This window comes from Miniopterus natalensis, chromosome 13, assembly GCF_054644295.1.
Source record: "Miniopterus natalensis isolate mMinNat1 chromosome 13, mMinNat1.hap1, whole genome shotgun sequence".
In the NCBI taxonomy this organism is placed as follows: domain Eukaryota; kingdom Metazoa; phylum Chordata; class Mammalia; order Chiroptera; family Miniopteridae; genus Miniopterus; species Miniopterus natalensis.
The window spans coordinates 9,484,726-9,506,410 of record NC_142093.1 but is presented as its reverse complement, the minus strand read 5'-3'; the positions used below and the strand labels follow the sequence as shown (position 1 = coordinate 9,506,410).

At 52.8% G+C, this 21,685-nt stretch overlaps 1 protein-coding gene across 1 annotated transcript in view; it reads right to left on the bottom strand.

Annotated features, from left to right (window-relative positions):
- The window catches only part of KLHL29 (kelch like family member 29), a 249,243-nt gene that overhangs the window by 30,182 nt on the left and 197,376 nt on the right, over positions 1–21,685 (bottom strand). Inside the window, exon 5 of the mRNA XM_087823385.1 lies at positions 18,516–19,028. Coding sequence (XP_087679511.1) covers positions 18,516–19,028 — 513 coding nt within the window. The remainder of the gene's footprint in view (positions 1–18,515; positions 19,029–21,685) is intronic.

Sequence of the window (21,685 nt, the reverse complement as noted above, 5' to 3'; positions counted from 1 at the left end):
TTGACAGAAACCCAGTGGGAGACATTGGACTTGAGAAGAAAACTTTCCCAGTCAAGATGAGATCCTGCCCCACTCCCTTCCACATTTCCTCAAGGGAAGCTAACTGTGGCTTCAGCACTAGTTTGCAACCCCTTCTCCCAGGACTTGCTGAACAGTGTTGGACTGATGGAACTTCAGGACACTCTTGCTTTACTGCCTCCATGATGAGTCAGTTCTGCAACACACTGGCCCCTGGCCCTGCTCCCTGAGAAGAAATGAGAGGTTGAAACCTCACTGCTCCCTTCCTGCAGGCTCAGTGCACACACATTTTTCAGTCGCTGCCTTTTTGTTGGCTGATGGAATGAAACAGTGTTTCCTCCACAAGAGCCCTGCCTCATTGTCTTCCCCAGCTGTCCTGTGACTTCATGCACAGCTTGGGGCAGGGGAGGCATGGTCTGTCCCCATGAGGGTGCTTGCTTTGGGAGGGCAGCTGTAGACAGAGTCCGCTCGCATGGAACCAGCACATGGCTCATGACGGGACAAGCCTCCCTCATCAAAGGGTGGTGCTGGTGGTGGGGAGGTGGCAGAGGGGTAGCAGGCCAAGACGGAAACCCAGTGACTGGTGCTCCAGGGGGCGCCTTAAGTCAGGTCAGGTATGATTCATATTTTGTTTCAGCAAACACCCATGACAGCAACTTCTCCATCAAGCACAAAAATCTGAGTCCCTGGTGACAGCCCATCCATCTAAGCCCAACGTGTCCTGGGATTCCAGTCCAATGGAGAGAAGTCCACCATGTGAGTTGGGAGACAGAGCTTGACCTCACTGTCCTCAAAAGTCACTCTTAGCTTTGGCTGGCTCAACTTTGCAAGAGGAACAGAGCTTCCACACTCGGAGAATTCTCTGCCAGAGTCCCGGTAGGCCCCAGCCCCGCTACCAGCCCTCCAGGAGTGCCACCCAGGCCCCCGAGAGCACTATCTCCCTGCTGCCAGCTTCACTCTTGCTGGCTGGAATCAAGCTTCTAAAGGGCAATTTCATTAGTTAATTATTTCAGGCTGACCCTTCGCCTCCTCAGCTTTTCTGGCCTGTTTGGGAGATGTCCTGTGGCTCCAGTCACTCAGCAGCTTTGTGGTAAGGGACAAAGGACATAAAGGCATCTCCTTTGGAGGGGAAGGGGGAGTGACCAGCCTCAGAGCTTCCATGGCTGGTTGACTGTGGGCCTGGCCAGTGAGTCGGGTCTGTTTCACAGCAGGCTGTTTATTGAATGATCAGCCTTTGCCCATGTGCTGACCCCCAGGCAGGCCAGCCATGGGCATGTCCAGTGCATCCTCCCCTTGTTGGAAACTAGCTGAAATGGTGAGAGGTGACAAGAGGGCATGCGGGGTAAATTTCTGTGGTCAACTGGATTCACCAAGCTGGGGCGATGTCAGGAAACATCCATCCCCTTCTCTCAGCTCTGGGTGTAGATATATTGTGAGACCACCTCACTCAGGACCCAGGGACCCAGGATGGGTCACCCAGAATCTAGAGTTGAGAACCCAGAACTAGTCCAGAGCCCAGACCAACCTAGAGACCAGAACAAACTTAGAATTTATATCTAGAGCCCAGGACTTAAAATTTAGAACCTAAAGCCCCAACCAGAAATTGACACAGAGGCTAGATTCCGGATTTAAAACCCTGGAGCTCAGACAACTGGACTGAACCCTCCCACCCCAAGTGTGCTACAAAGTTCCTTAGCTGCCTCCAGCCCTCTGACTGGCACCTGACAGTGTGCAGAGTATTAATTATGGTCAGAGCTTTTCAACATGCAATAAAAAGCCTTTTAAACGGGTCCGGTGGGAGGTGATTAATTCTATTAAGTGGCATTATGGATCTTCCTATCTGTTGCTTTCATAAACATAGTTGTAAGCGGAATGTTTTATTGTGGGCATAAAAATGTCCCACATTACAATGCATAAGCACATATTGATGTTATATTTCTTTACTGTGCGGCTCGCCCCGGTCCCCAACCACTCCGAAAAGAAACTACACGTCTTAATAATTTATGCTGCAAGTTTTAACCAGGATTATCAATGGCAGCTTTTGAGCTTTCTCTTTTGGCAACACAATAGATCATAGTAAAAATGCACCGACAAGCGATGTGTCCGTTTGATTTTTTCCACCTGAATCAGCAGCCCAAACTCCAGACACAGCAGTTTAAGGCAAGCAGCACACTGAAGAATTTAAGTCTAAGCATTTAATCTGTTCTTTCCATAAATTTCTGCTGCTTGTGCTTTATAATGATTCTACCAGAGGAAGTTTATTTATATCGCAGATTTTCAGCATCAGCACATTGAGAACACAACAGCGATCGCTCAGTCAATAGCTTACAGCCATGTATAATATCACTCCGGAAATCAAAAGCCCATTTGAAGAAAAGAAGGCTCCGATTAAAGTCACTTTAAGACATCAGTAACTTGGAAGCGGCTGAAGAGCGGTTATAAATATCCAGCCTGCGCATATGCAAATGAGCCCCGGCAGACTCGCCCCCGCCGCTCCGCCCCCGCCTCCCGCGGCCCCGCCCCCCCGCGGCGCGCGGCGCCCGCAGGGGGCGGGCCTAGGCGGTGCTGGGGGCGGGGCCTCCTCGCTCTCGGGGCGGAGCCTCCCCTGCGCAGGCGCCTCAGCGCGGCCAGAGGGACCCGCTGGATCCCGGGCTTGGGCTGCGCTTTAAAACCCGAGCCGCGTGGGAACGGCCCCAGCGCTAGCGAGGCTGCTTGCGACGGGCCTCGTGCTGGGCCGGGGGGGGGGGGGGGGGGGGGGGCACTATAATTACCTCTGACGCCCCCGGCCGTCTTCCAGACTACACACCAGTCACACATGCCCTGCAGCCTCTCCCCCGTGCCCTTGGCGCGTGTGCGTGGGCGGGACGATCCGAGGGGGTACTGGGTAGGAGGAAGCACCCACACGTTGAAAAGCCCCCGGAATGCATGCTTCCTGCCATCCCTCCTGAGATCCACTGATGCCATGATCTCCTTTAATCCTCAAAGCAGCTGTATGACGGGTGGTGCCCATTTTACAGATGCAGAAAACGAGGCCCAGAGAGAGTAACGTCCCCGGCCACCGGGTGGCAGACGCGAGATTTTAATCGAGCTCCGTTTAATCCCAAACCCTGCTTTTCTAGTTTTAAACTGCTGTATTTCGCTGCTTCCTGCTTGCCCTGGCCGCCCTTCTAAGGGGCCTGGAAGATTTCAGGGTCACTTAGGAAGGTGAGGCCCAGGGTCCAAGGAACACAGTAGGGGGTCACGATGGAGACAAAGATGGGTTATGTCAGGGGTCGGGGCTGCGTAGAGCTGGCTCTGGGGGCAAGCTGGAGGGCTGGCTGGTCAGGCCAGCTGGGTGAGATCCCTGGGAGAAGCCCGAGGCCGGGTGGAGCCAAGGCAAAGCCCGGAGGCTGGGTATGGAGCCAGCTGGGGCCTGGGTTCTGTACTTAGGTGGCGAAGGGACCTTAGGCCTTTAGTAAGGAAGGAAGCAGGATGGCACTGGGGGGGTGTGGGACCCCAGGTGGGGCTGGTAAACTCAATGGCCACAGACTGAAAGCTGCACTGCCCTGGGCAACCCAAGAAATTGCCAAGGCCTTATACGGAGAAACTCTGCTCCCTGCCGAGGAGCATGGTGTGGTCCTGAAAGGGCAAGGATTCACCAGAAAGCGAGTTACCTGTGGCACGTGGGCGATAATAAGGTTAAACTCTACAAAAGCGGACAAGAGAAAAAGCGACAGAGAGCAAGACATTTGAATGAAGTTATACAAAATCATAGCAGCGGATGGCCGAAAAAAGACAACTTTCTTCAGGGTGACTTTTGCCTAAAGACACCTTAACTCTGGAGCCACCTCTGTGCCCTTGCTCAGGCTGTCCCATTCCCCTGATTCCCGCCATCCCTGCTCTACCCACAGCACCATGGGGTTTACACTTCAGTACTGTGGGCAGAACTGATCACTTTTGGCTATAGTCATTCATTCATTCATTCATTCATTCATTTACTCATATATTCAGCAAGTATTTATTGAGCACCTACCATGTTCCAGGCACTAGGGACGTAGCAATAAACAAAACCGATCAAAAGCCCTGCCCCTGCGGAACACAGATTCTAGAGGATGTTCGGTGACCTCTCTGTCTCCTCCTTCTCAAGGGCACTAAAGTTTAGTTGGCTCACGAGGGCTGGGCAGCACAGTCACGCAGAGAGGTGTCCTCGCTCATGCATTTGGCTGCAATTGGTCCCAGAGCTCCCAGCAAATGGTTTTTCAGAGCCTCAAGCCTCATGACTCATCATTTCTCTGCCCTTCTTCCTAGCCCGCAGCGGGGTTGCTGATGTTTTTTGGACATCCTTCCCAGGACACAGGTCAGTGGGGTGGGAAGATCTTTACTCCAAGATGGGTAAGACCGAGTCCTTCCAGATAAATGACTTAGTCCTGGGAGGGAGATTATACACCCCCGCCCCCCCCCCCCCCCCGCCCCCCAATGCAGGAGGGCTCTGAGACAAGCCCAGCTTACCAGGGCAGAGCGCTAGCCCTCTGATGCCTGCAGGGGGGCAGCACACATGCGTGCAGGCGCATGTTTGGGGGCTGGAGCCTTCTCAGCTGGGTCTCCTGGATGTATGGAACCTTCAGATCTTGGGCTTTTCTCCTTACTGACTAACCAGGGCAGAGGCTGGCTGGATGCCTCTGATCAACCCCAGCTCTCATCCCAGGGGAGGAGCTGGATTCCCAGGGCACTGGAGTCTCATGGGTTGGGGCTGAGGAGGCAATTCCCTGAATCCCTCTCTCCTTTTTGGCTGTGACAACCAGCTCCTGTTGGTACAGAATGTTCCACGTTCCTGGAATTCTCTGTCCTTCCCAGAACCCTGACAGGCATCAACATACTGTACTATAGGCCTCTCAAGATGCACACTGCACAACTCCAGGGGGCGCCATTTACCTCACAGCCATCGCAGATTTCTTTAGTTATTGTGACAATTTTCTGGTAGGTGGCAGGAAAGGGTCTTGAGAAAAGGGTAACTTTTAAAATTTCACATAAAGATACTAAATTGGCCTAGGTGGGAGTGTTCTAAAATCATTCAAAATCGAGTTGCGGAGACAAGTGAAAATAGACCATCAAGATGCTCGCTGCTGAGCCGGGGAAGTGACGTCTGCGCAAGGGCTGGGGTGAGAGGCGGAGAGGATCTCATCTTCCTGCTCTCCTGTTTCTGGAGGAGGCTGGTGCTGCAGAGTTCGGGCTTGAAAGCTGGGGGGTTCCAGAAACCCTGGCCATAGGGGTAACCTGGGACTGAGGGTCGCCTTGCTCCCAGGCCCTCTGCCTGTCCTGTCCAGACTTGACTGCCACAGGCAAGGCCGTGAGGCTGCAGCCCCTGCTTTGAGAGGCCCAAGTCCCTTTCCTCTAGCGCAGAATGTAAATGCCTCTCCCTCCGCATCAATTCTGCTGTGGGCAAGGTAGGCGAACACAAAATAAATAACCAGAAGACCTCTGCGCCAGACGCCCGGCTCCCCGGTGACTCCTGATTAGCTCATAATTCACCTCCCACGTCCACAGAGCGGCGGCTGGCCCTCAGCTCCCGGGGAGGCCCTCCCAGCCTCCCACCTCCCCTGCTCGCCAGGGTTGCTCAGCCCAGGGAAAACCGGGACCCTCGCCTGTGCTGGGTGCCCAGAGGGCTTTCGCAGGGAGCCCTAGAGTCAGGCTGTGTTCGCCAGACTCTGCTTGCTCCAGTCCAATCAGCAATTGGTGGAGGCCAGACCCGGATACCCCCAGACTCAGCAACCTGTGCTGACAAGGACATCTTCCCCACTCTGTGACAAGGGCTCAGGGGTGATTTCTGAAAGGGGGGGGCTTTCCTCACAGACCCCTGGTGCTCAGGCTGCAGGGCCCTAGGAGATGGAGGCCTCACCCCTATGCTGGTCTTTGTCAGGGGTGCTAGACCTTCAATGGGAGTGAACAGGGTAGGGGAGGAGGAGTGGGGGGTGGGCAAGCGGTGTGAAGGGCCAGAGAAAGGGAGATTTTAGGTCCGGGTTCTGAGCTCTGCACACTTCCATGGGGCTCCTCAGGGGCCTTTTACCTCCAGGTCTGAGGATCCCTGAGGGCTCCCGTCAGGCTGCTGAGAGACCAGGGGGAAAATGCATCTTTAACCTCTGCTTCCTGCCTGCCAGAGCCTTGGGAGCCAGGGAGGCTCCAGAAGCAGGACCCTCAGGTGACCTAGCAGCTCAGCGAGGCTGATCCAGTCAGGGTGGGGGCCAGTCACTCTTCTGGAGGCCAAGCTCTCAGTGCTCCAGGGGAGCCCAGGGCCCAGGGGAGGAGATGTTAGCCAGGCCTCCAGCTCTTTCCTTTAGGCCTCAGGGAGTCCCCACCTCCCTCCCTGAGAGGGCCAGTGAATTTTCCCTGCTCTGCTGAGCTCCTTCAGAGATATCAACACATGGTTAATCTTCCTTCTGTTCAGAAATGCAGAGTAATTTGCCCGAATGGGGATTTCTGCATATTTATACTAATGTCTGTGTTTAAAGCTTATGAGACAGGGAATTGCTGAGAGATGTCCATTAGCAATATATACAGACTGCAATTATTTCTTTATGGTGTGTGGTTTGACTGCAGAATATCTTATTTCAATGGAAGTAGCAAGCTTTGCCTACTGTGTTTTCTTCTGTGCCCAAAGAAATCAATAAGAACAGAGAAGAAATGAAAAGAGGCAAGAATAAAGGGACTGTGACCTTTTAGGATCTGGGAGCCTTGAGTACGCTACACCAGGAACTGCCTTCGCCCTCAGAATCTAAATGCGCGCACCAAATGGGGGGATTCAGCGCATGGAGGGATACGTAGGAGAACTGTGACGCCTCCCCAGGACAGAAGCAAAGCTCTCAACTCATTCACCCCAAGATGAGCCGGAGGGGGTGCCCTGCCAGGGGCAAGCAGGAAAGGAAGCAAGGGGTAACCCGTATCTGACCTCCAGCTCCTCTCCCCCCATTTCCATCCCAGGACAGAAGCTAAGAAGAAAAGCAGGTTTTGATCTGAAACAAAATGAGCCTCAAGCCTAGAGGTTCACAGGCCAAGGCTTCCTGGAATCTGCATGGCTTCTTTCAAAAAAGGAAACTAGACTTTTGGTGACGAGTACACAATGCAGCATATGGATAGCGAACTATAATGCAGCACACCTGAAACTTATATAATGTTATTAGTCAATGCCACCTTAATGAAAAAAATAACGAAAACCTTTTCCTGGCGGGGAGGGGCAAGAGCAGGTCCCCTTGGGAATCACCAGCCTGAAGACCAGGAGGGAGCCGGGCAGCCGCGGTCAGTGGGTGCCCAGCCCGGGACAGCGAGCCGGGAAGCTGGGAAACTCCTCCCGCCAGGGTCCCACCTGGAGCTCAGCAAGCTCCGCCTCCGCGCGCACGCGGCTTCCCGGCCTCTCCCCTGCCGTTTCCACCCCAGTGCCGCGGCCCTTGAGGCGGACAGCAGCTGAGCAGGCCTCACGCACAGCTCGGACGCCCTGTGCGCTCTGGAAGGATGCCTCCGTCCCCAGCCACTGCGAGGAACTCCTGGAGCCTGCGGTGGTCCCCAAGACGCTGAACTGTCCTAAAGGGCTTTTCGGATAGGAAAGGTTGGACAAGCTCGGTGGAGGAATACAAACGGATGATACCTGACTTCGTGCAACAGATATGTGCAATCTGGTGTTGACATTTTCCACGCCTGGGCTCCCCAGTGCCCCCTGGCCCTTCCCCTTCGCCTGCCCTCACATCCCTCCATCCTGCCAGTTGGTCCTGCTCGCAGCCAGAGCATGTGGGCAGCGCTGTGGGCCAGAGAGCCCTCCTCCCGCCAGTGTCCACCATCGAGGCCCCCACAAAGCTGACTTTCCCCTCCCCACTGACTTCCCCTCAGCCGGAGGCACCGTTCCCTTCTGGCCTCAGAATAGTTCCCAAAGTGGGTGCTGACTTCTCCCTGCCTTCTTGCACAGAAATCTTTTCCAAGAGGCGCTGGGGTCCAGAGGAGGGACAGATGGTCTCTTTCTTTTTATAACGTGGCCAGTCTTTTGAAGTGAAGAGCTGTAAACACAAGTTTTGCCTTTAGCAGATATACTGTGAGCACAACAAGGACCACTCAGTGCTCCTCAGCAACTGCGAGTGGCGCTAGCTGGGGAGGAGGCTGAAACTGGGCAGAGCACTGGGAGCGTGCAGGGGGCCCAGGGGCCATGGCGTGGCAGTCAGTGTCTGTTCAGTCTGCAGCCAGACCTTCTGTTCCTGCCCAGCTGGGTCCAGGTCTGCAGGTCCTGAAAACTGTGCTCATCAGGGACCACACAGCAGCAGGCCCACCTGTGCAGTAGCTGTTTTCAGAGGGCTGATCTAGCTGTGTTCTTGTGCACCTCTCCCAACTAATCCTGAGGCCTAAAGGCCATGAGCTGGGCCCGGCCGGGCGTGGCTCAGCGGTTGAGCGTCGACCTAGGATCCTAGGTGATCGGGGTTCGATTCCCGGTCAGGGCATGTGCCCGGGTTGCGGGCTCGATCAATGACTCTCTCATCATTGATGTTTCCATCTCTTCCTCCCCTTTCCTCTCTCTGAAATCAATAAAGATATACTTAAAAAAAAAAAAATAATAAAGGCTATGAGCTGGGATGGATTCTCTTTAAGAGATCCCTGGTTCAGTTTTATTAATGTTATTGTTGTTTGGAGAGAAACATTGACGTCAAATATCCATTGATTGCCTCCCATACGCGACCTGACCAAGGACTAAACCCGCAACTTATGTGCCCCGACAGGGAATCAAACTGGCAACCTTTTGGGGTACAGGATGATGCTCCAGCCAGCTAGCTACCCAGCCAGGGCCATGGTTCAGTTTTATCACTTTCCCCTTTGAGCCGTTTATCACAGGGTTAACCAGTCCCCATGGCTGTACTGGGCACTTTTGGGGCCTTTGCAAAGGACAAGAATGGCTGGCAGATAGGATATCGGTTGAGCTCCCAAAGAGCTGAGGGCTGTTAGATGCCAGCGGGAAGCCAGTTCCCAAGGCTCTGCCCTGGTGGCTCCTCACCCATCGGTGACAGAGATATGAGACATCAATAACTACTTCTAAATGGATGTGCTGCTGTTTGGTAGATTTCAAGAATTTCATTCACTTAAAAGGGCATAAGTTCAATTAATAGACCTCATTAACTTCAAAGATGTATCATCTTTGCACTGAATTGGCTCCTTTGTAGGATGACTGGCTCCATTAACTTTATTGCCTTGGCAATACTTTGCATAAGGCATGGGAGAGATAGCAGCAGAAAGAATCTCCAGGGCTGCCTGACTCCCAAGTTCCAGTAGCTTCTGTGGTGACCAGTGCCCTGTCTGCAGCTTCCTCAAAGGGCCCAACATCCCTCTTGGGTTTATTTGGGGAATTAGAGTCCAACCACCCACCCACCACACAACCTTTTAGAGGTGAGGAAAGAACCCAAGAATCACCAATTTATATTGAGAAATATCAGGCCTATGGCTCTGGGAGACTGAAGACAGCTGTCCTGGACTCGCCCATCATCAGCCCAAAGTTAGCCTGTTGACTGTTCAGGTGGCAACCGGGAAGCATCGAGGTGTGGTGGGGTGACAGGGTGGGGCCTTTGGAAGCAGGCGGTTTTGATACTCTCACCCCAGCTCTACTGGGCAAGCATCGTACCTAAGCCTTGGTTTTCTGTCTATGAATCCGCCTCACAGGGCAGCTGCAAGGATTACATAAGTACAGAGTGAACATATAATGAATATAAATGCCCACTCCAGCCCTTCCAGAAGACACGGCTGCATCAACGCACACGGCCCACCAGCTCCCCTGTAAGGGCAGGCCCTGACCTACAGCCTGAGACGGAGACCCCGGGGGAGGCCACAGGTCTGCTTCTCTGCTCTCTGGGATGAATGACATTAAATTAGGAATCTTAGAGTCATTGTCCACATCAAAACCTTTGCCTCATATAACTATCTTTTAGTCTAAGAAGGTAATGACTGTTCTCCATAAAGAGAAGACTGAAAATATAGGAACTATTTTTGCCTCCATCAGAATGTCTGAAACCTGCCTGTTCAGATGGCCAGATAGTGGCCCATGGTCAGGCCTAGTGCAGCTGGTAAGATGCTGGGCATGTCTCTGTGTGGTTTTCAGTCTGTGGGGACAGGGAAGCCTTCTGGGATGAACTCTTAGCAGCGCATGAAGTAATGAGAGGGCACCTAGGGAGTGGGGGTGGTTTCTCAGAGGGTTCTTCTAGACAGTTTCTTGGGGTAATGTGATACCTTGGTGACACCTCTGAACCTCAGTTTCCTCACCTGTAAAATGAAGAGGGGTTTCTAAATGACCTTTAAGGTGATATCTGACTCTGACATTCACTTTAGTGGTTGGGAAGGGGGTGGGAGTGGTGGGGAGAGTCCATACGAGAAACCAACCCTGATGGCTCCCTGACCTTGGACTTGCAGCTTCCAGAACTATGAGAAAATACATTCCTGTTATTTAAGCCCCCCAGTCGGTAGTATTTTGTATGGCAGCCCTAGCACACCGATACAGAGCCCATGGCATTGGCCCCACAGGAGATAGTGAAAAACCAATACAGATTTGCCTGGGATGTGTGCAGACTTGGGCCTGAGACACTGAGCAATGACAATGTTGAGAGGCCACTTGGAAGAGGGGAGAAAAAGGCAGTGAGAGGCCGGTGGGCAAAACCAGAGAGTTCACGGCACTGTGCTTGGTCATCCAAAATGGTTCCAGGACAGTAGAAAGTCTCAAGAAGAGCATTTTCTTGGTGATGCACTGAAAACCTAACTTCCTTCTAATAATATACATATATATATGTTTTTATTGATTTTTTTTAGAGAGAGAGGAAGGGAGAGAGAGAAGCATCAGTGTGAGAGAAACATCTATTGGCTGCCTCCTGCACGGCCCCCTACTGGGGGTCAAGCCTGCAACCTGGGCATGTGACCTGACCAGGAATCGAACCAGCGACCTCTTGGTACATGGGACGGTGCTCAGCCAACTGAGCCACACCACAGGGCTAAGATGTATTTCTTAAAGGAAAGAAGAATTACACTAAGGAAACAGGCAATGACAACTATTTCAACAGATAACAATCCTTTGGCCATTTTTTTTCTTCAGGCAATTTACACAAAGTTTTGTGTTCCTAGCCTACTCGGCTGGCATTAGTCTCAGCTTTTGTATTTCTAGAATAGTGAGTGTGCTCCTGAATGGAATGTAATTTCAACCAAGTCGCTTACCAAGAAGCCAGCCTGGTGCCATGTGTCCCCCAGTTTTGTTTCACGGTTCGGGGCACCACGTCCTCCCCCGCCCCCGGAGACAGGCAGCTGGGACGCCACACTGCCCAGCTCGCCTCCTCTCGAAACTCACCCCCAAGTACCGTGTGGTTTCACTTAGATGTGGAATCTAGAAAAATACCAAAGCAAATGAACAAACCAGCCCAAATAAAGACAGACTCATCGAAACGGAGAAAAAACTGATCGTTGCCAGAGGGGAGGGGAGCGAGGGGGCTGGGTGAAAAAAAGTGAAGGGAAACAAGAGGAACAAACTTCCAGGTATAAAATAAATAAGCCACAGAGATGGAGAGTGCGGCATAGGAAACACAGTCAATAATATCGTAATAACTTTGCACGGTGGCAGACTTAGTATAGGAATCACCCTGTAAGGTCTATAAATGTCAGATCACTATGTTGTATACCTGAAATGAATATTGCATTGTATGCCAACTATAAAAAATCTTAAACACCTCAAAAAACTCATTCCCAGACTCAAAAATGGGAAAGCCCTAGAGGTCAGCCAGACAGGGCACAGCTTTCCCAGCCGAAGCACACGCTGGATGTTTGAACAGGGACCAGGCGTCGGGAGAACTGCCACTACCCTCTGTGAAACGGGGAGGAAGGCTTACAGAGCTTCTGAACCCTGGGCATGCACCAATCTCCCAGTCAGGGGTCAGCGCCCCCTCCCCGCCCCACCTCATGATTCTTAACTAGATCAAAGCCCCTGAAGACCAAAGGGGTCTTCACCTTGCAGGACCACAATGGCCCTGGGGACGGATAAAATGGGCCCTTGCCTGAGAGCATGGATCCCTAACGGCCACCCCTGGCTGGGGAGGCAAAGAAGGCAGCGGGCTAGCGGGAGGGAAGTCGGGGAATGGATTCTGTGTGCCAAGGATTCAGAGAATGGAACTCTCGGGCCCGTACGTGTAAATCAGTAGCTGAACGTGCCTCAAATCAGGACAGGCCCTGCGAGCCATCTGAGTAGAAGCGTGTGTGCGCAAGTCTATGATAGATGAATCTATTGAGAAATCATTATTCTGTGTCCCTGGCACTTATTCCAAGCATTCTTCCTTCAGATTGGGCATTTGTAGAACTATCTGCCTTCTGCTCGCCTCCCCTTCATCATTCTGACTGCTTTTAAAGGCCCAGTCCACACTGACCTCTTTTCTCCGGCCCCGGTAGCTCTTCTTGCTGGTACCCCCTGGACTCCCCAAGGGGAGTGCAGGCTCCTCCAGAGAGACCTCTGTCCCTCCCAGTGCCTGGTCCAGTGTCTGGAACACTGTAGGCATCACTGTAGTGCCTACATCCAACAGGAGCTGAGACCTGTCTGGGGACAAAGCCGGCACACTGCCAAGTGTGGGATCTGCACACAGTAAGCGTCTAATACTACACACATTAGTTGCTCAATGAATGCAGCAAGGAGGGAGGTGACATGACCCAAAGCCCCTCGGGGGCCTCTGAGCGTCTGTGATCTAGAACCTAGTAGTAACCCCTGCTGGTGTCTGCATGGCCACCACTCCTGAGGGACATTTAGGGCCAGAGCAGGATTTCTGACCTCAGAGATGCTCAGCAGAGCCTTGGGGCTGCAAGCCCGTATGCTGTTCTCAGCTGAGTGCACTCAGCTCAGAGAGGAGAAGGCCCAGGGGTCCTCCCTCACGCTGTCTCTGTTCCTCTGAGCAGTGTGGCCCTGAGAGGGCTGTGCCCAGGCTGGTGACCCGGCAGGTCACCTCCTGCTCCGAGGAGGACTCGGTCTCTGGGTGATGAGCCTGCCTTTGCTGCATCTCTCTGCTTTCCTGGTTCACTCAGTGTCGAACGATCTGTTAACAAAATCGTTAAGTCCAGACAACCCTCCAGTTAATGATTGACAACCCTCTGGAGGACAGAGCTCTGTGAAGGGGGCTGGGCAGGCACTGTCGGGGAGCGGGGAGGAAGGACATGCGCAGGCGGACTTCAGATCCCAGGGGCTCTGACACGCGTGATTCCTGGGGAGGCTGTGTGTTGGGGGTAAGTGCTCTGAAGGGTAGCGGTGGGACTGCGGGTTTGGCTTCAGATCTGTGCTGAGGGTCATGCCGATCAGACCTGGGAGGCTATTTTGGAAAACCTTGCTTTAAAAACAATATTCCTTCCCTGGGATTCATTAGAAATGACTATAGCGGCAGTAATACCAACAGCTAACATCACGGTGAGCTTACCATGTGCCAGGCACTGTGTTAAGACTTTACACACATGAAATCCTCATGCATGTCTATGGGGATGGCACTGTCGTTACAGATAAGGAAACTGAGGCTTAGAGACACCAGCTTTCTAGCACAAGTTCACTGGGTTAGCGGGTAGTGGAATCTGAATTCTACCCAAGCAATTTGGTGCAGAACCTGGGCCTCGGGCCCCCTTCCCGGCCGCCAGCCGCCAGCCGCATCCTTCTGACCAACCTGCTTTGGTTGGTCTGTCCCATCTATTGATGTGACCTCTGCAGTGTCCTTGGCACCCTGATATCAAGCTGAATGTCACAGGATGCTGAGAGCCCTCGAGGGTAGTTAGGAGGAGCCCTCCCAAGACAAACAGTTTCTGGAATTAGGGGGAAGATCTGAGCAACAGGTCTGGTTCCTTTTGGCTGTTATGGCGACGGTGGAGGTCAAATGTTTGTGGGAGGAGAAAGGCGCGTTTTTCCTGTTCAGAGTGGACCCCTGGGAGCTAGGTGTTGTGAGCATCACGATGTTAATGCTGTTAACGCAACATCCTGAGACTCTGGAAGGCAAACGGGTCTTGGCTTTGTCCCATTTGGGCCCCTAGGAGACCATGGACACAGAAAGATGGCCCTGGTACCGGTAGTGAGACTAATAACAGCAGCCACTTTTACAGTGATTACTATGTGCCAGGCACCATTCCTGGGCTTTAGGTAGAATGGCTCGCCTACTCACCACAACAGCTGGAAGAAGCAGGTTCTATTATATCTCCCTTTTCTGGATGAAGAAACTGAGACAGTTGCAGATCCCATATGCTCTGGCCCCAGTATTTTGGTGGAGGTTCTGGGGTACAGGAGTACATGGATTTCTGTTCCCAGGAGTGTGGGGAAGGCATGGGAGGGGGGGCTGAAGAACAAAGTCCCACACGGGCACTTTCCTATATGCTCAGGGCCTTGGGTACCAACCTGCTTCCAGCACACAGGGAGGCAGCTGGAGAGAAGCCACAGAATGGAGGCGGGTCATTTCCAGCCCAGCGCTTTGTGCCTTCAACCATCTCATGCTTCCTGAGGATCCCGCAGAGCCAGGCACTGGCTGGGGAACCGGGGGTGGCACAGGGACCGGACAGAGCACTTGTGGGCCCCACCCCCAGAGCTCGCAGTCTAGTTGGTCTTATTAAGTTCTCCTCTATGCTGCATGAGGCTAGACGAGAAAAAGAGAGCTCAGAGAAGTTAGGAGACTTGCTCCAGCCACACAGCTGTTCACTATGCCTCCAAGTATCTTTAGCAGACCTTGCCTTTGCCAAGCAGAAGGCCGCATGGGGACAGACAGAGCTCCGTGGGGCGGAGGTCCAGGGGCAAGGACGGGAAGCGAGCAGCTGTGGAACCACAGGAAGGGGCTGCACACACTGCATGTTTCCCGACCCTGGGAATCCTCTTGGCCACTCACTCTGGGCCTAAAAAATCTAAAGTCAGAGCAGACAAGCCTCCTCACTTCACGTCAGCTTGGACTTTGCTTTTTGGTCCAGAAGCAATTGGGAGCAGGAGCAGCCTGGCTTCCCTCTCCTCGGACATGCAGGTGAAAATGCAGCAGTGTTTCTGCATCACTACTAGGCCCAGGGTGTGGGGCCTTACAAGGTCTCTGGCTACCCTATTAGCTACCAGTAATCCTTTTCAAAAGAAAGGGGATAGAAAGAATGACATCCATAGCTTGTATCTCTGCTGTGACACAACCAGCTGGGCTCACGTGGCGCCAGTGCAGTGACATTAGACTTGAAGGTTTCAAGGCCTGAGGTTGGCCACCACCTCACTCATGGATGAGCTCAGGGGTTCCAATCCAACAACAAGATGAATGGCTCAGATATTTTATAACAGGATACAAATGGAACTAATTCTTTTTTCCTCCCTTATCACTTTGCACACATGAAATCTATTTTAATTAGCTTTCAATATATAACCTTAAAAAAAAGAAAGAAACCCCACAGATTGCTCCCACCCTCAAATGGTTCTTAGAGAAAGAAAGATTTATCCTGTAAATTTCTTAAGAAAATCTATATGTGCTCAATGCATTTAAATAACACTCATTAAAGTGAACTGCATGCAAGCTGCCTTCTCTAGTCACAGATGAGAGACAGTAGCCTGACCTATTACAAATCAAAAACCACCTTTATTTTTCAACTGGTTAAGTTTTAAATTAAAGTCCCAACACCCTTTTTGGGAAGGCAGGCTAACATAAATAGCCCCAACTGAAATTTTAGCTCAGTCGATTGGAAGATAATTACAAGAAACAAAATGTGAAATTTTAAATCAGGGCACTAATGAAGTCTAAAAATACCAGTGGCCCATCCCTCTGGTTGGCAAGACCTGCTCTTCATGGATGGGATTTCTCCATAATTACTCAACCCCGTGAGAGGCCAGGTTGTCACGTCAAACAATAGTAGGGAAAAATCTCGGGACTTTAATGAGCTAGATCTCAAGGCGAGCTATGGTGGATCTTATTATAATGCTGGGCAAGGTTTCAAACAGTGAACAGGAGAGAAGGAAAGTTCTTTTTTAAAGTGGAGCTCAGACTAGTGTTGATGCCATCACGCAGGGCCTCCTGGTTCCCACTTGGAGCCGGCTGTCTGTCATTTAGGAGTGTGAAATCAATTGGGCTCTGGAGATGTAAAATCCCGAGGGGCGAAATTAAAAGTGACCCAAATCCAAACCCACACAGTCTTGTCAGGGATATGATTCTCACATGGCGAGTTCCAAAGATTTGGTTTCAAAATTCAGGTTTCTTATTTTAAAAAATATGCAGTTGTTTGACATTAGATCTGACAGACAAATTATAGCTTTAGCAATAAAGGCTTTTTGGATTAGAAGTGAAAGGAGAAATTACTTTAAAAAAAAACCCCAACAAACTCAACAGGCTTGAGTTTGGAGGCCTTTGTGTATATGTGTTTCATTGTCTCTCTTCACCCCGTATATAAGGAGATAAATCAGCTGACGAGGGCTGTAAATAGAGAAGTGAGTTAAATGTAATTTCTGGGGAAACGGCCAGCTCTCTGGCAAACTATGGGAGTCTGCATGAGGGTTGTCACTGGCTGGAGCTGTGGGGGAAATCTCACTGGCTCACCAGAAGGGGGCGCTGTGAACACTTTCTAGGCACACCCTATCCCTGGCCTTACCAAGCACTGAATCTACCCTTTGGGGCTGGCAGAGGGAAGCCCATCAAGGTCCTTCTTTTGTCTCTCCTCCTGTCTAGGGGCTTGTGCCCATTGTAGAGGGTGGTCCATGTCCTCTGGCCCCACAAAGACGTTATAGGTGCCATTCTGCAATGACCCGCTGGCCCAGTGTGCCCAGGGGCCACCAGCAGGGGCCTGTCCCACTGCATCTTCCTGATCTTGTGGACTCAGGTGCCTGATGACGATGACACATGCCGGTTGGGTGCCTGGCAGCTTTGGGAGGCGGATCCCAATTCCCTGCTAAACCCCAAATGAGGGGCTCCAGTCCAACCGGGGCCAGTTACTTTTTTGCACAGAACAAATCTTTTTCCTAGATGTATGTCTGAAACATGGCAAGTCAGCAAGACCTTTCACCAGCCCCAGGATGCCATCAGGGTAGGGGGTGATCCTCCCCTTGGTGGGGAGAAGGGAACCCACCCAGAGCCTCAGGCTTTGGCAAAGCCTTGGGAGCAGCTGGGACGCCCAGTGTCCATTGTGTCAGAGTTGGCAACATATAAACTGGGAGTAAGTTTGTGTTTTTGTAAAGGGAGAGTGAGCTTAACCAAAACAATTCAAACAAAAAATTAATTTAGTCAATTAAAAAAAAAAATCTTAAACAAAGCAGAATTTTACCAGAATTTAGATGTAATTTTCTATAATTTTCTCATTTAAAACTAGTGCTGATTTCCAAAACAAAGGCAGTCAGGGCGCCATGAGATTGGGAATGAAACCCAGTGAAGATCTAGGCACAGCTTTGCTGTTGGGATGCTTGACAAGGCCTGGAAATCACCAGAAACCATGAAGATGAGGATTCATGAGAGCCGAGGGGACAGAGAACGGCTAGTGGGAGTCAGTGCTCCGCTTAGAGGCAAGGCCCCGGGATGCAATCTCAAGGGGCTGTAAATAGGGAGGCTGAGAATCGTGCCCAGAGACCCACACTTTGTAGGTCCACCTACCCTCCCCTTCCCTTTCAAACAAGGCTTGGCTGCCTCCGTTCTGCACTTGGCAGGAGCAGGACCCAGCTGTCTGGAGCTCTAAGGACCCACCAGCCTCATGTCTGTGGCCTCCGGTCTTCGTGCCCACCGGACCTCCCGCCTCCTTGGTCCTCCCACCCCCTTCTGCATCTTGCTAGACAGATCCCTCCGACAGATGGCAGAGGGAGGCCTGTTTGCTGAGGCCCTTTGCCCTAACCTCATGACCAGAACCAGTCCTGATATGCTCCCTCCGCCAGGCTCTGCTCCCTAGGATCTGCCTTGAAAACTGCCCTGGGGTAGGGCAGGGGGTTAACTGAAGGTGAGGCCTGGAAGTGCTCTTTTCAGAACCTCACTGAGACACCTTTGGGTCCTTGAAATGAAAAAAATTCAGCTGGCTCAGGGTGGTCTGGGAGTGTCTCCAGGGCCTCGGCGAATGCCCCGGGAGGCGCTCTCATCCGATGGCACGGCCGAGGGTGCTTTTCTGGAGAGGGACACACGGACAGTTCATATTCCCGCTGTCCGCTGGAGAAGGCCTGAAGGGACTGTTTCATGGAGCCCTAAGGGGAACAGGTGATTCCTGCTTGTTCTGCCCTTGGTGTCAGAGGTGAGAATGGCCCAGGGCTTGGGCTGGAGGAAAAAGGACCTTGGACTTTGCAGACTCTCCCCTCCCCTCCTCTTCTTGTCCACTCACATTGCCCTGCCTTCCTGTCCCGTCTCCCTCCTCCCCTGCTTCTCCTGTCTGAGGCTGGGGGAGGCCCTACTGCAGCCTCCGGGGTGGTGGAGGCCAGCAGACTGCTGGTGGAGGGGACGGGCCACCGGGAGCCGCACTCCTGTCTGTGCTGTAGTAGTGACCACGTGGGAGGCACAGGCGCAGGCACACAGGGAGCATGTGGCAGCAGGACTTACCTTTGGGGTGCCCAGGGTCGGTGAACTCATACTTCCCCATACCAATGGTCCGCAGCATCTGCAGCCCGTGGGCTGAATCGGTCGTGGGGGGCCCATTGGTGGCAGGGGCACCGCTGGGGCGAGTGGCAGACGGCTGGGCTGGTGGTGGTGGAGGCAGCAGGGGCCCTGCCATATGACCGTTGCCCACCGCGGTGTGTCCCGGGCGGGCCACCTGTCCCACGCCAGGCAGTGTGGAAACGGCCAGGGGCTGTGGGCTGGCATACAGGGCCTGGGCAGGCATGTTGACCACCACGCTGCTCAGTGGCTGAGAGGGCGGCTGTGGGAGCGAGTAGTGGCCTGGCATCAGCGGGAGCTGGGGCCCCACGTGTGGAGGCAGTGAGGGGGTCACCCCAATGACCGGGGCCTGGACGTTCACAGCCGGGCTGAAGGTGGGAGGCTGGGCCACTCCATAGGAGTGTGCGATCAGGGCAGGCTGGCTCCCGGCGGCCACCGTGGTCACCCATGGCCCTGTGCCTGCAAGGGAGATGGAAGAGATGTTATCTGGTGGTTATACATTCACTCAACAAACACAGACTGCCCCAGGCCCTGGGCTGGCTGCTGGGGTCACAGAGGCGGACAAGACACCGTGCCCAGGAACTCAGAGTAAGAGTCTGATTATAGCAGCACAAGAGAAGGGCCGTGGGAATATGTGAACAGATGGCTGCAGGGCTCAGAGGCAGCAAAGCAGAGAGAAAAATGGGAGGCCTTCAAGGAGATCTGGATTCAAATCCTGGCCCTGCCACTTACTAGCTAAGAGCCTGGGTAAGTTGCTTATCTTCTCTGAGCTTCGCTCTTTCCACCTGTTACATGGAACTAGCAACACCTACCGCAGAGGTCTCCTGGGACAAACTGAATGAGAAAAATGTATTTAAAAAACTAGCAGTGTCTAGTGTGTGTTAAAAGTTCCATACACATTGGTATTTTCCTTCCTTTTAGAGAATCACTGTCTGAGAGGGTGGGGTGGCAGCCGGATCGCGATGGTAGGTGTTTGCTGGGCCAGGCAAGAGCAGCAGAGCCTGAGGCCGGGCAAGGGCCCTGTGCTGCAGGAGGGCGGAGCTGGGGGTGTGGGTGGCATGGGAAGGTCGGTAGGAGCTGCTCTCTATGGCCTTGCTGGGGGGCCAGCCAGCCTTGGGGGAAAGGTGAGAAGTCCATTGTGGCCCTGAAGGGAATTGTGGCTGAACAAGGGAGTCAGACACACCTCCTGAGACCTGAGCAGGCCCAGGGCCCTCTGAACCGAGCTGCCATTGACATGACTCAAGCAGGCCTGTGAGTGAGACTGCAAGATACTGTGACAGGCAAGGCCTGTCTGGGTTTCCTCTGACTGAATGAGTGTGGATCTAGGTCTCTGTCACCTGAATGTCACCTTAGCTTTCATGATGCATCTGGAGTGGCAGTGTAGATTGAGGGCGAGGGGCTGAGGAAGGAGAGTGGACCACCAGCCCCAGAGGCTAGAAGTTGGGGCTGGGAGTCCCCTCTCAGAAATAAGATTAAGAGGCAGGGGGAGAACCAAGATGGCAGGGCAACTATCAAACCACCAGAGGGCGCTGTCCCCCAGGAGGCGTCCAAAGTGAGAGCCACGGGGTGCGGCGGTGGACAGCCAGGCTTGGAGACAGACAGACAGCGCGTGAGGCCTGATTCTGCCCTCACCAGCTGAGTGACCTTAGGCACAAGCCTCCCCCAAGTCAGTTTCCTCATCTGCAATGGGACAATACTAGCACCAGCTTCACAGGGCTGCCTCGAGCATGGAGATGACACAGAACAAGGCACATCATCCCTGTGCAACAAATAGTTCTGATTCTGATAACGACAGAGGGTGGAGAAAACTAGGAGCTGGCAAATGTCAGGGAAGCGGTACCAGCAAGATTCGAGAAAGGGCTGCTTAGGGGGATTGTCCGCCAGCCTGAGGAAGAGGAGGTGGCATCACCGTGAGGCAGCCTGGTGTCTTAAGGACAAAGTGTGCCCTGCTAAGCTCAGTTTTCTCCAGGATGAGCCAGGGAGCCTGAAAAACATGCCCCAGAACTTCAGAACACAGCTGGGAGGTCTCAGGTAACTCTGTGGGGAAGATACAGAGGTGCTGTGCCAAGCAGGCTATTGGTTCATGAGCCCGGGATGGCCCAGAGGGTGCTGGAGACCTAGAGAGGTGTCTGATGGTGTGAACCATGCCCTGCTCACACCGTTATCAGTGTCCAGATGATGATATGGAAGACATCATGACTAAGTCTGCAGGTGACAGACTATTGGGAGGGTTAGGCACAGGTCAGCAATAAAAGCAGGAACCTAAGAGATCCTGCAGGTCACAAGAAGACATTGACAAGGTATCCACGCCCAGCTGCCTCACCAGATCGAGAGGAGAGGGACGGGGTCAGAGTAGCCACATGCAGTACTGGGGTCAGTATTACTGTTGAGACAACATGGGATGTGGCTACCAGCAGAGCAGAGGTGATGTCAGGCTGCAAGGGTCAAAGCAGAGGGGCTGAAAGAAGGAGGCGCTGGGAGGACCACACATGGGTTCTTTGTGTTGGGGTCACTGCTGAACAATGCAATGGGAGCAACTCCTTTGAAGGTAGAGGGACTGGAATCTATGGGCTCTGGGTATGGCTGAAGAATTGGGTGTTTAACCCACAGAAGACTTGGAGGGGGGAGGAGTGGGATCTCCAGATATCTACCTGCAGGGCTGTGGTATGGAAGGCCAAGTGGACAGGTCTGTGTAGCCTAAGGGGAGGTTTGAGACCAACGGGAGAGAACACAGAAGGCTTTTGTTGTGGTCACAGCTGTTCAAAGAAGGCCTGGGGTGCCGTAGGAAGTGGTGAGTGAATCCCCAGTACAGGGTGGTGGTGTATCCCATCCCCATGTAACCATGGCCAGGAGAACCTCATTGGAAGGGTGACTTGAGAAATTTGTTATGATCAGGGTACTGATGTTTGGGAATAACTAATTAATAACCGACCCTAAGCAGATTCAAAGTCAGTCCTAAGCCCTTGCTTTCTCTCAAATACTTTTTTGAGTAGCAGAAAAAGAGGGTAGAGATATAACTACTGCCCAGGAAATGACACAGTGTCCGCGCCCCACTCAACCCAGCCTGAGGTCCAGGTTGCTGCAGGCCCGTGGGTCAGGACCTGCTGAAGCACTGG